Source organism: Leptonotus elevatus, chromosome 10 (assembly GCF_054856555.1).
Source record: "Leptonotus elevatus isolate MCC_2025b chromosome 10, RoL_Lele_1.0, whole genome shotgun sequence".
NCBI lineage: Eukaryota > Metazoa > Chordata > Actinopteri > Syngnathiformes > Syngnathidae > Leptonotus > Leptonotus elevatus.
Window position 1 is genome coordinate 6,306,968 of NC_141248.1, and position 17,014 is coordinate 6,323,981.

General features: G+C 38.6%; 1 protein-coding gene across 2 annotated transcripts in view; it reads right to left on the bottom strand.

The window, feature by feature from the left end:
• Positions 1-17,014, bottom strand: part of tafa1b (TAFA chemokine like family member 1b) — a 149,518-nt gene that overhangs the window by 9,540 nt on the left and 122,964 nt on the right. Inside the window, exons 4-5 of one of the 2 annotated variants that reach the window (XM_086087785.1) lie at positions 4,055-4,179; positions 724-815 (exon numbers count right to left, since the gene is read on the bottom strand). In XM_086087785.1, coding sequence (XP_085943911.1) covers positions 789-815; positions 4,055-4,179 — 152 coding nt within the window. In that variant the 3' untranslated portion in view covers positions 724-788. The remainder of the gene's footprint in view (positions 1-723; positions 816-4,054; positions 4,180-17,014) is intronic. The other variant, XM_086087786.1, reaches the window with a different exon arrangement.

Consider the following 17,014-nt stretch of genomic DNA (forward strand, 5'->3'; position numbering starts at 1 on the left):
AAGGCCTTTCATGGAGACCGTGGCCTATGTAGTGTGCTGATAGCAGCTCCAACGAAACCCATGTAAGAGGATCGCTATATCAAGTGGCCTTTAACAAGAGCCAAAAAGTTAAATAATATTGCCTGGGGTTCTTGAGTACGCATGCGAGCATCCGTGCACAACAAACACAGAATTTACTCTTGTTATCGAACACATCAAACAGGAGCGTATACTCACAACTGGGAGTACACACACAGAACAGTAAGTAGCATGTCACAGATTAGTACCAAATAGGATTGGCAGAGCGGTGCAAGGAACTGTTAGCAGACCTGCACAGTGGCCAAAAACAAGATCAGGACGGCGAACAAAGAGAAAGAAATGAGCCATCGTATTACGCACTCAACAGAGACACAGCAGAGGGTAGCACTGGTGCACCTTGTGTTTTACAGACGAGCATCCAAACACCTCCATGGAAATGTATATACCGTCCTTAAATACGCTACTGGTGCTCACTGATAAATATTTACTGTGGGTGGTGGCACATTTTGCATTTGCGTCACGCCTGCCTAATCATGCGCAGCATGTAAACACACTTGATTATTTTGCGCAGAGTATTTGGGTTAATGAGACGTCATTGAGCATGACTCGGTCCCCCTTCTACTGCCTGACGATGCTAACGTGAGGGCGATGGGGAGAAAAAAAACAGCTTGGACAAAAACAAAGAACAGCTTGAGAAAGACTAACCTTTACAGAAGCAAGAATGCAGCTCAATTTCGGTTGACGTTTCCTCTGCATTTTGCTTCCAGAAGCTAAAAAGGGGAGTATGGCTGGGTGTTCTGCAAAGAGAGGGTCAAGAGAAAAGGACATATGTGGATTGGATAAATAAAGTCTTACCAATTGGAAAATTTCATCGAGCCATTTCACTCACAGAATTTTGAGCAATAAAGTATCGCACAAAAGTGAGTACACCCCTTACATTTCTGCATCTATTTCTTTATATGTTTTAATGGGACGACATTGAAGAAATTACACTTTGACACAATAAAAAGTAGTCAGTGTACAGCTTATATAACACTGCTAATTTAATTTTCCATCAAAATAACTCAAAATACAGCCGTTAATAACCGTTAAACCCCTGGCAACAATAGTGAGTACACCCCTAAGTGAAAAAGTCCAAATTAAGTGCAGTTGGACATTTTACCCAACCAGTGTCATGTCACTCGTTAGTGTTACAAGGTGTGAATAGAAAGCAAGTATGTTAAATTTGGCTTTACAGATCTCACACTCTCTCGCACTGGTGACTGAAAGTTCAACATGGCACCTCATGACAAAGCTCTATATATCGTGAAGATGGCCTAGGTCAGTGTTTCTCAACCTGGTCCTCGGGGCACACTATCCAGCCTGTGTTCCATGTCTTCCTATTCCAACGCAACTGAGAATCGTTAACTCCGTGAGCTTGCTGATGATATGTCATTGGAATCAGCTGCGTTAGAATAGGGAGACATGGAAAACAGGCTGGATGGTGTGCCCCAAGGACCAGGGTTGAGAAACACTAGCCCAGGTCACCGGTTCTCAACCGCGGTCCTCAAGTACCCCTATCCTTCAGGTTTTCCATGTCTCTTCAAACGATCAGCTAATCAGCAAGCTCTGCATAAAACCTAATATCAGCTGTGCTGGCTGAGGGAGACATTGAAAACAGGCTGGATAGGGGTACTCGAGGACCGGGTTTGAGCACCACGGGCCTAGGTTATAGGAAGATTGCCAACACAATGAAATGAAGCTGAAGCGAAACCTGGCCTTGGTCATCCAAAGAAGTTGAGTGCACATGCTCAGCGTCACATCCAGAGGTTGTCTTTAGAAAGCATATGAGTGTTGCTAGCATTACTGCAGAGGTTGAAGAGTGGGGGGTGCGACATCAAATTGGTTTGCATGGTTGTCGTCCCAGATGGGGGCACTTCTAAAGATAATACACAATAAATCCCGCAAATAGTTTGCTGAAGACAAGCAGACTAAAGACATGAACTTACTGGAGCCATGACCAAGATACATTTATTTGGTTCAGATCGTGTCAAGCCAAGGTGAGGAATACAAAGACAAGTGTTGTCCCATCTAAAGGTCTGCAGAAACGTGATAAGTGTACTCACTTTGAGATACTCTATATGTAAAATCACCAAATAATATGATTATATACTGTATTGTGATCAATAGGTTATGTAATGTAAATTTCAGTTCTATTTTTTTTTTTGCTGTTGCAAAGGCCAAAATTGAGATTAAGATGCATTCTTTGGAGGGAACAAAGCACTGCACCTACCTTCGCATGCTGTAAAGACCCCATTTGGTCAATTCCTTTCTGATGATTTTATGCTTGTGCTGGCCTGGTGAAAGTCTACGGGCTGTTGAATACATCGGCAGGATAACCTTGGGAAGCCCCGTGTGGTGTAACCTTCACTGGCTGCCCCCCTACCGTCGAATTAGACCCTACTTCTATTCAAAGTCAGTGTCACCAAGCATTAAAAAAAGACGCTGATGGTGTTCAGGTGGGTGGTGAGTTGGTTAAACGAATACAAATTGGGTGATCAACCTGTCACGATGTGCTGGACTGCCGGCTTGGTGGACTTAACTCCCTTCATGATTTTTGTATGCGGCGCTCAGCGGCGGCTGAGCTGAGCGGCGGCTGAGCTAGCCGAAGGGCAGCAGTAAGAAAGAGTGGCTGTTAACTTTATCTGAGTGAGGAGTGCGGCTCGAGAGGCTGCCTCGTCTTACTGGCCACTTTATGATTGTTTTTATTGCCACTATGGAACTTGGATACGTTGAACAGTCCACCTCGTTTAACTTAAGGTCACAAATTTGCTTGTTTCTCAGCATTCTTTCAAAAATATATTTTTTTCAGGTGGTCTGTGTTAGTCACAAATATTTAATAAACACATATTTATACATTTCAAATGATTCATGTGTTTAAATTTTGAGTTTAAGCACATTTTTGTTTGGTGAATGTATGCCTTTTTGCTGTAAAGTACATGATTTACATTATTTAAATTTTTTGTATCATACTCTCATCATCAATCATACTCTTGTGACTTTATATTTTAGTAGAATAATCCAGAGCAGGAATGGGCAAAAATAATAAAAATAATAATAATAATTACATATCTAAACACTGATAAACATTCAGCATACATTTTCTACAAAAAAAATAGGTAAATGGGTAGGAAAATCCCTGGAAAAAATAAAAAATTAGCCAAAATGAAAATATGCATCGACTGTAGTCTTAAGTTGTAATATCACCATTCACCTCTAGATGTCAGACATGGATGGCTTAGCTGCACTTACACTAGATCTGACATTACCTAAACTACAAATAATTTTGGGATTTGGAATGATGTGGAAGATGAACATAGTACCTCAATAACATTAAAATTTTGAGTGAGTTTATGAAAATAAAAATACAAAATGAGTTCTGTTGGTTTGCTGTTTTGAAATGTTGTGCCATCCTTGAATGGTAATTGTTATGCAAGAGAGCCCTTTGAGTTGAAAAAAAGTCACACTATGTGGCAGTGATTGTGTCTGCTTCAGACCCTTTGTTTTTGGGATATATATATATTCGTGGCACGTATTTTGCACATGTGCACGTATTTTGTCCACATCTAGAATATAATGTGTGAAAACTGTGGCCATCCCTGATCTAGATCAAAGCCACACAGAATTTTTTATTGTAAAAATCCGTATTTCATTTACATTTATTCGTCAGGCCATTTTATTTTGAATTAAAATTGATTTACTGTCCCATAGATGTTGGTGAGTTTTATGATATAAAAAAATGTATTGGATGCGATTTGGCATCAACACAAATGTTTTGCAGTCTTTTGGAACTCTGTTGTTTCATTTTGAAATAAGAAAAATCCCATTGAACAAATAAAAATTCATTTCAAATGGACATTTTACCATAGACATATGTTTGGATTTATGTGTATGAGTATATGTTAATTTGTTGATTAAATGTCTGTTCAGATGTGTAGCACACATCTGTGAGCTATAAATTCACATATTTGCCGGGGTACGTTTGTTGAGGTCTCACCCTTGTGGTCTTGATTTTATTCCCGGAGGAGCACATCCATCCGGAATTGTCAGGCAGAGTCTTGCACTCTTCTCCCTCCAGACACGGTTCCATCTCACACCACCATTTGCCAATTACAATGGATGCTGGGGAAGGTAAGCAAAGATAGAAAAGGGTAGGTTAGTTTTATTACAGAGTTACTCAAGAACGCAGGTTACATTTGTAGATATAAATTAAAATGGCGAATGTAAAATATTTGTAATGAAGTAAACTTAAAAAATAATCCTTTATCAACTTCAAATTAGTACAACAAACAGTTACTGCCCCACATTCGCAATTGTAGAAAAATTCCTATAGTATAACTTTTTAGCACAAAAGTACTTGTAAGTACATTTTGTGCTAGTGATCACATTCCATCCAACTTCATACCAATCTGAATAAACCATTTTGTCATGTAATTCTGAGGTGGGCAAGCTCATTTTGAAGAACATCTAATTATGTTCGTTTAACATCAACTCAATTCATCCTCCAGCTATTTGACAAAAAAAAAAGTTCTCATATTCCTATCACAAGGATGCACTTGGGGACTTGCTGTGTGCATGCCACTCTAACGTACAAAGTTATAGGTAACCCTAAAATCACAAAAAAGCACAAATAAATACCATTAAGTTGTTAACTGTCTGATGTTGCTTAGCCTGTAGGTCGCCATTCAGCAGTGGAATATGAGCAAATATGCTGTGAGCAATCTCAATGTAAAAGTACAGTTTAACACAGCAAACTGTAAACATGCTGGCTGGAGGATATTTGAACGTTTAAACAAGATTTTCGGCAAAGCAGATGTGAATCAGATCTTTGGATTTCCCCATGGATTCTTACGTTACTCACTAATTAGCACATGTTGCACCATCATCCAATGTGTCCCTCTAGCTTGTTTTTCTCACCATGTCAATTCTTGGAATAAATATACATTTGACAGCAACAACATTTCAGCTGTTTAGCAGGCACAAAATCCACCATATGCAATACGTCCTTGTTAGGATAAAAACCCACTGTGAAGAGAGCATGAGGAAAAGTGTTTCATCATAGCATCAAGTGATACTGATGCAGTAAATGATGCCACTGTTCCCAGGAGAGAACACACACACAGGCAACTTTAGGACATTTCTATTTAACAATGTGAATGCTAATTTGACTTGAAATTGAAAATAACTATAGCAGCTGCAATCATCATTTGCTTCTGATGAAAAAGAGACAAAGCAAAGAAGCGAATGATGAATATGACTCAGCTGAGCTTCTAAAATAGAACGACTCTAAGTGAAAACTTGATCTTTGGATAGGTTTCATGAAACTTAACTGAAGTTATATTAATTGCTATGTAAAGTGTATATAATGTAATTATAGATGTGCAACTGCTCAAACCCATATGTATAAGTAGTTTGAATTTCCCATTTTCCATATTAGTTAAGTGTTGACTCAGTGATACTATTACCCGGAGGTGTGGACTCAAGTCATGTGACTTGGACTCGAGTCAGACTCGAGTCATGAATTTGACGACTTTAGACTCGACTTGATTTTTTTTTTAGAGACTTGAAACTCGACTTGGACTTGACCAACAATGACTTGTGACTTCACTCGGACTTGAGCCCTTTCACTTGAAAATACTTGCTTCTTCCACCAAAACAAAAAGATTAAAATGTATGTTAACGAGTAAGTTCCTCTAGGTGTGCGCGTGTGTGTGCAAGCTGGGCTGACAGCGCCGTTGTCGGGACCAGATGTGATCGGGCTGCTCGATTGTATCGGGGTCACCTACAGATGACGTCACGCTACAGGATTGGCTAGAAATTGTCCATTTCCAATTGTTCAATAAAGTTATATGGAAAAAAAGGCATTAAAACATTGGAAATAAATTATTAAAGATGTCATTGAAATAACAAAATGTATGGACTAAAATTGTAAAAATGTGAATAAACTTAAGAATATAAAAGCAGGATACTTTAAGATTGAAGAAATAATAAAATAGAAGCACCTTCGCGCTTGCCGGTGACGTCACTACTGCAGCTCTAACGAAATGCGCGATTCACTTCGGTTTGGTTTCTTTTCACCCCGCCTACGCTAAAGCAAACTTCAAAATAAAGCTGACCAAATAATACATTGACACCAATGCAACAGCCTTGGTGGATTTTACTTTGAAGTCTGCCTGCATGGACATTTTGGCTTGCATTATCGACGTTTTTTATTGAAATGACATATTTTCTCCCACCATTATCATAATGGCACCCCAAAAGTATATTAAATAGCGAATTTAGGACGCAAAGAAACTGCAAGTTAATTACGTCATTGCACAATACGGTACAAGTCTCCGGCGTTCGTGGCTTAGCATCGGGTGCCTGGCTAGCAACAGTAGTTTGACAGCTGTTGCTTGGCTTGCTTGCTCTTTTTATTGTGGACCTATGCTACTACTGTAATCCACTCTCCCTGTTTAAACGACAGGAATGTGCCTTGAATTCAACTTAGATCTGTTTTTCATTATTAAAACTAACTAAATAGAATGTTGCCTTAATTTTTAGTTATTTTATAAAGCACTAGCTTTAAAAAAAAACAAAAAAAAAACAAAATGTCCAACATGGCCATTTGGATTTTAGGAACACAACTTCAAGTGCACTACAAGTGCAATATAACATAAGGCATCTTCACCTTGTTATTTTATACATGGACCATGTATAAAATAATTATGCATCTTGCCTTATATTGCACTTAAAGTTATGTTCCTAAAGCCATATGAGACATTTCGAGTTTATATATATATATATTTTATTTTTATTTTTATTTAATGGGCAAAATAAAATAAAAAAATAATTAAGACAAAGTTCTATTTATCTGATTTCATATTTAAAAAAAAAATATATATATATTTTTTTTAACAATCCGATCCGTGACTTTTGTGATCAGTTGCACCACTAGTTGTTTGGGTACAAAAACTATGATGTGGTCAACAAAAAAAAAATTGCACTGTGTCCAAGATTAGATCACTGACGGAGAGGCAATAACTTCAAGCTTCGTTCAACATCTGAAGTTGCACAAAGAACGGTAAGTAAGTTCATGTTATTATTGTTGCTAGCTGCGTAGTTAATGAGACTGTCAACTCACTCGTAACACATTGCAAACACAGAAATCTGTTGCACCACTCTGGGTTAACTCCCTGAGTCCCTGACTCCTATTTTGATGCTCACCACAAATAATATCATCTATGATGTTGTTAAAATGACTCGAAAGGACTTGAAACTCAAAGTGAAGGACTTGTGAATTGCTTGAGACTTGTCAGTCTTGACTCGGGACTTGAGGGCAAAGACTTGAGATTTACTTGTGACTTGCAAAGTAATGACTGATAATATCTGCTGTTACCTATCATAAGGTAAAAACATTTTTTTTTTTTACTTCATCCCACAACGTACACTTGACCCATATTCCTCTTTCGCATGCCCTTAGTTCTCGACTATCAGTCATCAGCTAGCCGACTGCCTTAGCAAAGCGGAATACTGCATTACCAGAGGTAGGCATTCCATCAGTACTGACAGAGTGTCCATCAGTCCGTCAATGACAAATGTCCGTTTTGCTGAAGAATGACAAAAAACTGACGGACTAAGCAACGAGTGGGTTTTCATCAATCAGTGTAATCGTCAACTAATCGGGTAAAGTACCGACGGTCCTCTCAGTCTGTCATTGACGGACGCCCATGTCACTGATGACTAATAGACACATGTGGCGCCTGTCTCGCATGTGTTGTTCACGGTGGTTGCTTAAAACGGACTGCACTAAATATGGGTGAGAGTGGCTGTTCTAGTTTTTCAATAGGATCTCTGCGACGACTCGTCGCCGGCTTTGATTGGCAAGGAAAGCAGAATCAGCCGAATTTAGTAAAAAATATTTCACTTCACCTTGCCATGGCAGCATAAATCTACAGTCTTTGTTTGAGTCTAATATTTTGTTATGTATTGTGTATATATTTGCATATAAACCCTTATTTTGATGAAAATACTTATTTCAACAATATTTTGTTAACAAATAGTTTCAGTTTGGGTCTCTATCAAAGGTTTGTAAATTGCCCACTCGTCAGTTCAAGTGTAGGTGGACAGAAGAGTTTTGTTTTTACTGGACCTCGCCAATGCAAAACAGTGCTCAATATGCACACAGACTGTTGCTGTCAGCGAAGGTAAGAATCTAAAGTGGCATTTCAACGCTACTAACACTAGCTTCAATGCCAATTACCCAACAAAAATCGGATCAGCATCAACACAGAATAGCGAACGTCAACATGATACGAGCAGCCCGTTTCTACTATGTATAAATCAACATCGGCACTGGAGAACTTCATGGACTCAATTACTAAAGGGAAGAGGCCATTCACTGATGTCAGGTTCATTAAAAAGTGTGTGCTTTAAATTGCACGTTTTCTTTTTTAAACGGGAAGACATTTAGGGAAGAGCAACTTTGTTTGCTTCCTCTACTGGGGTGCACAACCCGGTAAATTATCTTTAATGAGTTGGAACTATTTTTCAAGAAGAAGGGCTTTGATTTGACACTAAAAAAAAAGTGTAAATTGTGATGGACAAAGCTCCATGGATGTTGGGACAGAGTACGGGCCTGGTGAGCAGGCTTTCCGCTGTCAGCCCTGAAATGCTGACATTTCACTGCATCATACACAAAACTGCTGCATAATGAACTACGTGGAGAAATGCGAGACGTGATGGATAGTAGTGACAAAACTTGTTAACTTAGTTCAAGTGAGTTCAGGTCTGTGGAAATGTCAGCTGAGCATAAGGCTCTTTTGCTGCATAATGATGTTCACTGGCTGAGCAAAGGTATGTGAACGTGTATCAACTTTGTCTAATCAGCAGAGCAAAAAAGGTAGTAAGAAGGTGATGGGAGATGTTTTTTTTTTGTGCAGCATCACGTCCCATCAATAAATGACCAAAATATGCAACGACAAGGCAAAAAACACATGGTTGCTGTACAAAGCTTTCCAGATAAAGCTGCACATTCTGGAGAGAGACATTCATGGTAGAAAGTTGCATTTTTCACATCTGCGGGAGCATGTGAAAAGCACCACATGCAAGAATATCCAATGCTGAAGGATTTGGAGTCTGGCAGAAAACTTCAAGGAACGATTTGAAAGTTCCCCTAAACTTGAATGTGATATCTTCCTCTTCCTGAGACAGCTGTTCTCTGTTTCAGATGATGACCAGTGGACCGCAGAGAACAAAATACTGGTGCCAAATATTGATGACTCATCCAAAACACCAGAGCTGTTGCAATACTCTTACTCACAATGTTCCCTCTTCTATGAACACTATCAATTTGGTCTTTGTTCCTCCTGAAAAGATTCACTCATCTGGGAATCCTCGAGATCTCCAAATGTTTACTTCAAGGTGAGAAGGAAACATCCTTTCCTGTGTAGACATGAATTCATCTTTGGAATGCCGTGCATCTTAGCTAACCTTTTGTTCAGTTGCCCTTTTAAGAGGTTCAGTGGTCATAGTAGGTCACACTGAGGACACAACTAACCAGATGCAATGTCGCAGTTCTTATATTCTCATATACAACAGTATGTCAGGAATATGACAGGAAGATGCCTCAACTTTTTCATCTCACTTCTCTCATTAATTAGCGAGTAAATGTTAATTTTGCAGACGTGTATCAATCAAAGAGTAAATAAAGGAAATCAGACACCAGAACACCTTCGAAATCTGGCAACAAAATAATAAAAATATATTTAGAAAGTACAATTTAATCAAATTACATTGTTTGCAACAAGAAAAACAAATTTGGTACACACATATTAACACAGTCTCACTTGACTTTTGTTGACATGGATGTGGTTGTAGAAATGCTGTTGACAGCTGAATGCACATAAAACAGCATTTACAGGTACAGTGGAAACAAACAAAGAAACAAACGAACAGACAGGACAGACAGATAGACAAACAAACAAAACATCTAGCACTAAATTGGAATTGAGCTCTTAGATCTACAGTTTAATTCCAGGCTAATGAAAAGGCCTTTAAAAATATATATATATATATATTTCTAGTAACCTCATTATTTTTTTTGTTGACACATGGCAGGCTGTTGCCATGACGCCCATGGAGCAAGTAAGCCTCAACACATTCATACGCTCACCCACACAGAAAATATGGCTTTAAAAAAACAAAAAAAATGCATTTAGATCACTTAATATTTTAGCAGTCATTCAAAACCGTGCGGTCAAAAGTCAGACCTGAGCCTTGATTCAATTCAAAAACACGTGCTGCCAAAGCTGAACGAAGGTTAAAAAAAAACTTGCAAGTCTCCTATCAAATCTTGAAAGACTCTGACCCCTGTGTTCAGGTCCCTTGCTTGGTGGTGCTAAATTAATTTGAAGCCATTTCATTGAGCTCTTCAGAAGATGTCGTTCGCCAGATTAAGCCATCCGGCTCCCCATATGATTCTGTTCCCCCTCATTTCTTCAAAGAGGTTCTCCCAAGTAAGATAGCATTATCAACAGTAGTTTAAGACGACACATGAGTTTTGAATGACATCCTCGTGGCAAATGACACTGGAGACTATGGACTGTATATCTCGTTCTGTTAGATCTTACTGCAGCGTTTGATACAGTGGACCACAGTACCAGGTGGGCATTAGTAGTAGTGCTCTTAAGTGGCTTAGATCGTATTCGGCTGACAGAATGTTCTGTATTGTCCTTGGGTGCTCCGAGTCCCGCACTGCCCCACTGTCAAATGGTGTTCCACACGGTTCTATTTTGGGTCCCCTACTGTTCTCATTATACTTACTGCCCTTGGGCTCCATCCGAAGAAAACATGGGATTTCTATTCATTGCTATGCGGATGACAGTCAGATCTACGTCCTGCTTAGGAAAAAGGACGCTTTCTCATTGAGGCCACTTTTGTCATGTCTGGAGGAAATCAAAGCCTGGATGGCTTTAAATGTCTTGAACTTCGATGAGAAGAAAACTGAAATGATGGTCTTTGGTCCCAGTGGCCCTTCTCATCCTACTGACTTGGGTCCTTTGGCACACTATCTTAAGCCAACAGTCTCAAACTTGGGTGGACAGGGAGTTTAAACTGGACCGGAAAAATTGCTGCTGTTGTCGAATCCACCTTTTTTCATTTTAGGCAGCTGGCTAAGGTAAAGACTCTTCTATCTCAGCAGCACTTAGACACGGTAATCTATGCCTTCGTTACATCTCTGCTGGATTACTGTAATGCACTTTATCTTGGAATCAGCCAGTCCTCCCTCAAGCGTCTCCAGCTGGTCCAAAATGCTGCTGCTCGTCTCCTAACTGGTGCCCGTAAGAGGGAGCACATAACCCTTATCCTGGTCTCTCTTCAATGGCTGCCCAGTCCATTTTAAGATTATTTTATTTGTTTTTAAATCACTAAATGGTTTTGCCCAACCTTACCTCGGTGAGCTCCTTCACTTCTACACAGACCATATAAAATTTGGAGGTACCGCGGACAAAGTGGAGGCTTAGAGGGGATCAAGCCTTTGCAGTTGCTGGTCGCTCCCTTTGGAACGACCTTCCGCTCAATTTTGTGTTATGAATTTGATGTTTATTCTATTTATTTATTTATTCACTTACCTACTTCTTGTTATTCATTTATTAATGTAGATTTTATTTACTTGTATACTTACTTACAATGTTTGTTTTGTTCTTGTTTTACTTCTCTTTTACTGCATGTACAGCACTTTGTATACAGCAATGCTTGTTTTGTGTGCTTTATAAATTAAGTTGAGTTGAGTATATTCATTTCAGTCTTATATTTTGCTGGCCTCGGGTCGAAACCTCATAAGTGACAATATTATAAATTTAATTTTTTTTCCCTAAAACTATACCATTGGTCAATCCAATGGTGTTATTATTTATTTATTTACAAATTATTGGCCAATCTTAAGCGTTGAAAATAGCTTGCTGTCTTTGATGATGCAATGTTAATGGTTTTGGGGTCACCTAAAAAGTAACTATTAAGAAGTACAAAGTGTTGGAAAGACACCAGCAGTTTGTTTAATGAATGTACAAGCAACCTTTGAAGTAAAAATTATCTGAACATCATTGCAATGTTTTTTTCTTTGTTCATAAAAGCGCCACATTTATAACATGTACACTCCCAATTAATACTGTTTTGCTAGCTGCCAGGACCCGTCAGTCTAAAGTCCAACATTGCCTTGCCAACTCAATAATATTTTATGAAGTATTTTAATTTAAATCAGGCTCCTATTATTGTGAGTTAGAAGAGAGTATACCTAATCAGCATGTCAAAGCATCGCTGGCAACAAGATGGCATTTAGTCACAAAAGTGAGACATTTTGATGGCCAATTAGTAATTTAATTATGAATTTGTGTTTGCAATTTTCAATTGAATTGGTTATCTAATTAAATATACTGACATTTAGTGAAAATGTTACAAGATTGGAATGGTCTCCAGATAAGTATACACACTTAAAGTGATTTGTCATTTTGCAATATATCTTGTTCTTTAATTGTATTTGTCTTGTTTCACAATCTTATTTTTTTTCATTGTATTTGATTGTCTTCAAATGTATGCTTTCTCTGTTCATCACTCTCTGCCAATCTGCCACCACTCTTCTCTGTTTCAGTGGCTGCTTGTAGGATGACTTTGAAAGCTGGAATCAAAAATAATCTCTTAAATGACTACGGCTGTCTGAATCTGGCAGGATCAGGCATTGATACATCGTGACAAAGTAGTGTACAAACATGATACATGGGCTACAAATACAGATAAGAAAAATACAAACAAGTGAATCAAACAAGATTCAAGATGTTCGTTGCAGACGGTTTTGTTGGACAAACAAGTGAGTATGGGACTTGAATTGATAAACATGAATAGATGTGAACCTTTAACAAAAGCGCATCTGTCAGCTCAATGGTAAGAGATCTGTGATGGATAGAAGTCTGTCGCACATTCCTCCCTGCCAGGTAGCAGAATGTTTGAACATCGTGATGTGTGACGAGGAGAATTGATTTCTGTCTGTGTCAAAATTCGTGACCATGGGTTTAATGAATAGTTAATGTCTTTTAACTTGGCACGTCGCTGAGAGCATGGTTGACTTATTTTAAATCAATTGATGAAAAATGAAGATTTTAAGATGTTTTTTTCTTTTCATCTCTCTATCTTTTTTTAATCAATAGGGATTAATTTACATTTAAAAGTGCACAAGCCAGTATTAAAGCCAGTGATGTAACCTGTGCTTATGGGTAAGTTAAGCAATTTGCTTTCACTGCCGAAAGAAAGTCAAAATAAGTCGAAGGCAAAATGTACTTCAGCTTCATCATGTACAGCATGTTCATGAGACTTTATACCGATCTGATTGGCTGGATCGGGATCAGACGATATTTAGCATTTTATGCAAAATCAGTAATCTTAATTTGCCTGATCAATTAATGACATCATTGATTGGCTCCTGAATTAAGACATTACATGTTATATTTAATGTTTATCAGCATTTTTTGAAGATTTTTTCCCTGTTATTCAATTGACGTCAATTACACATTGATTTTCGCCAGTCTCTATCCCCCGCAAATGGCGGCGGTCGACTATAGATTGTAAGGTTTTTCTTAACTCATTCACTGCCATTGACGGCTATTGACGTCAAAAATTAATTTGAACTATTTCTATTAGTTACAATTTTTTTCCACTTTTGTTAACAGGAGTATGAAAACACAACCATTTTTTAATTGTACATTTAGAACAGATATAACATTTATGTTTAATCGTGAGTTAACTATTGAAGTCATGCGATTAATTACAATTACAATTTTTAATCGCCTGATGCGATTAAAGAAAAGATTATTAAAAATTAGGCGATTAAATGTTTTAATCGTAATTAATTGCATGATTTTATGAGTTAACTCACAATTAATCACACATTTTATGTCTGTTCTAAAAAATTCTAGGTTTTCATACTCTTGTTAACAAAAATGGGAAAAAAATGTTAAACTAATAAAAATAGTTAAAAATGAATATTTGACGTCTATAGCCGTCAATGGCAGTGAATGAGTTAATAGAAATGTTGCTCCATCTTCTAATCAAATCAGTGATTTGTTATCGTTTTCTTCAAACTCCTTGATCGCCAATCTGTGATCAGATGAAAAAAATCCTGGTCATGTAAAGCTGGATGTTCTCATACACATAAGTATGGCGTCTTTATGTAATGTAATGTTATGCTGTACAGTAGTAACAACCAATGACAGCTGTGGGAACGATGTACAGAGTCATCAGTTGTGCGGTTGTAACAATGCAATGACAGTCATGGGCAGACTGGACTGGCCATCGGGAATTTCTGGAGAACTTATTGAAACCATTCTGACAAATATTAATTACGTATGTCACAGGCCGCCATGCGCATTCCCTTCCCTCGGCACTGACCTACGAATAGTATTCGCTGGATGTCGGCAGTAGTACCCCCGTCGTCGAATCGGATTAGGACAAATATTTTCCTGGGTCGAATTTTGTTCCCAGTCTGTCTCTAATTGTGACAGTTATGAAGATGATGCAGATGTCTCCATCGAATTATGCCTATTTTTTTTGCCCCTCCTTTCTGCTCAGATGATTTGCTCGACTCCTCGATGATAACATTTCCATGGAAGATTGAGGAGATTGCAAATAACGAATTGACGTTTTTTTTGGGGGGGTGGGGGGGCAAGCCAATTGTTTTTATTTCTTCATCACAGCAACTCCAGCACAAGGATTTGCCTTGTTTGTGTGTTTCTCAAATCAGATCACATGAGCTCATAGTGGTTATCCCTGACTCCCCAAAAAGTACAAGCATCTTTTCACACCCAGAAGTATTCAATGTTTGCCCCACTTTTCCAGAGTTTGCCTGAGTGAGCATCAGAAGAAGAAGAGCGTTAATGTTAGGGTAATGAGCGTTTAAACCTCATAAGGGGCTCATTCTGTCCAATCCATATGTGAATATTCATATCTTTAGTTCTTTTCTTTCCGCTACTATTTCATTACTTTAGAATTTTCAAAATTAACATAAGTACAATATGTCATTTTAAGCATTTAATGCAAATTAAATGATTACAGCGCACCCTGAACTAAGAAAATAATTTTGGAGCTGGTCCTGCACATTTTACTGTACTGCAAGCAAACATTTCACCATCTGCTTGACCAGCAATGGAACATTTGTAGCATTTCCATTTACCATCCGTGTGTGTGTCCCCCCCCCTGGATGTATCTTAAATGTACCATGACAACCTGTCATGCTCGGCTATATGCACCCGCGGCAGAACAGAAGGGTTCATTCCCCATCAGTGATCAGCGATGAGCGGGCATCTGCATGCGCCTCTTGTTGCGAGTTTACTGCTACAGCAGCTACATGACAACATGAGTCGGGCGTATGCGTGTTGTAAGGACATCCGCCAGCCTGTGGTCGAGATGAACGTGTGTGTGTGTGTGTGCAATTTTCACCTTTTTGGTGGTGTCCAAACTATGGCCGGGGGCTTAAGTTAGACATAGACTGGGATAAGTGTGGTGATGAGCGAGGCTGCAGAGATATGAGCGTTTGACTTGTTAAAAGGGATGTTCTTCACTAAGAGCCTCGTTGGCTGTGACATAACTGGGACATAGTTCTCCCTGTCAAAGCTAATAATCAATTCCCACTACAGGGATAATCTGACAGCAGACCCCTACTGAGCGTGACGCCTCCCCACACACGCTGTCGTCACATCTCTGTATCTCCAGCCAAAAAGCTTCAATAGCAACTGAAACAAGAAATTGCAACTCCCGAAGAAATTGTGCGTGGATGCTGAGAGACGCTGCCACAGAGAAAATTGTCAAAGACAGAACCTGAGGACGATGATGCTGTTTGATTAACCACAGGAAATGTTCACAAACCAGCAGAATGAATGGAATTGTTGCCATGGGAACATATATTAATGATGTAGGATAGAAAATTGATGAGAAACTTCAAAATGATGACTCATTGTTGCATCATTGCTTTTTGTGTTTAGGACATCGCCTATGAGCTTCAACATTTCAATTCTGATGTGTGTTTTTTGAACTGTCTTCTTCTTCTTCTTATTATTATCTATTTTTACATTTACATTACTCTTTCTTTTTTTTATACTTTACTTTATTTGTACTGTAAATGCTGTCTATGATAATACTGGTCAGCGGGCACCATTCAATGGATGGATGCACGGCAGTGCTACGTGGATTTATCCAAATAAATGGGGCAAGTTAATGCTGTCTGTAGGGTATTCATAATAATTGCCCCCCCATGCATTTCATGTGCCCCCCTTAAGCCTGAACTCTGGTGACGGGTCTGTCTATCCCAATATAGCATTTTTCTTTAAAGTTGCATGAACTTAATGAAATCAATGGTCGTGTTCGTATCTGATTAGGACGTTTGTTAAAATAAAAAATATGTAAAAATGGCCATATACCTGTGCAATTCAAATTCTGTTAAACCACCAAAATTGACCTTCTGGTTACCTGTGATAAACCAGCAGTGCTGTCATCATCGTGACATCAGTGACCTCTGGAGACAAGAAATTATCTGACACCCAGCAAATGAATTAAATGGTCAGCAGCTTGAATAACTTCCTGCTTGATTTTTAGCATTCGTGAAATTAGTTTATAATACTTTGGTGCAAACAACTCACACAACAATTGGATCTATGTTCACCATGCGCTTTGATGTTGGATTTAGATGTTAATAACTGATAATGAACAGCCCATCAGAGAGACTACAAATTTAGCTAAAGATAATGACCAACACTTTCCTTTAGGCTCTGCCTGTGTTTCCACAACAAACGCCCCCCTGAAAACAGATTATTTTTTATATAAAAACAATTCATTTGTCTAAGATTGCTAATCATTGTGGGCATGTAACCTGTGTATGGCAACAGTGGCAGTGGGTGGCAACTAGCGGGGAGATAAAATCAACCTTGTTGCAGAA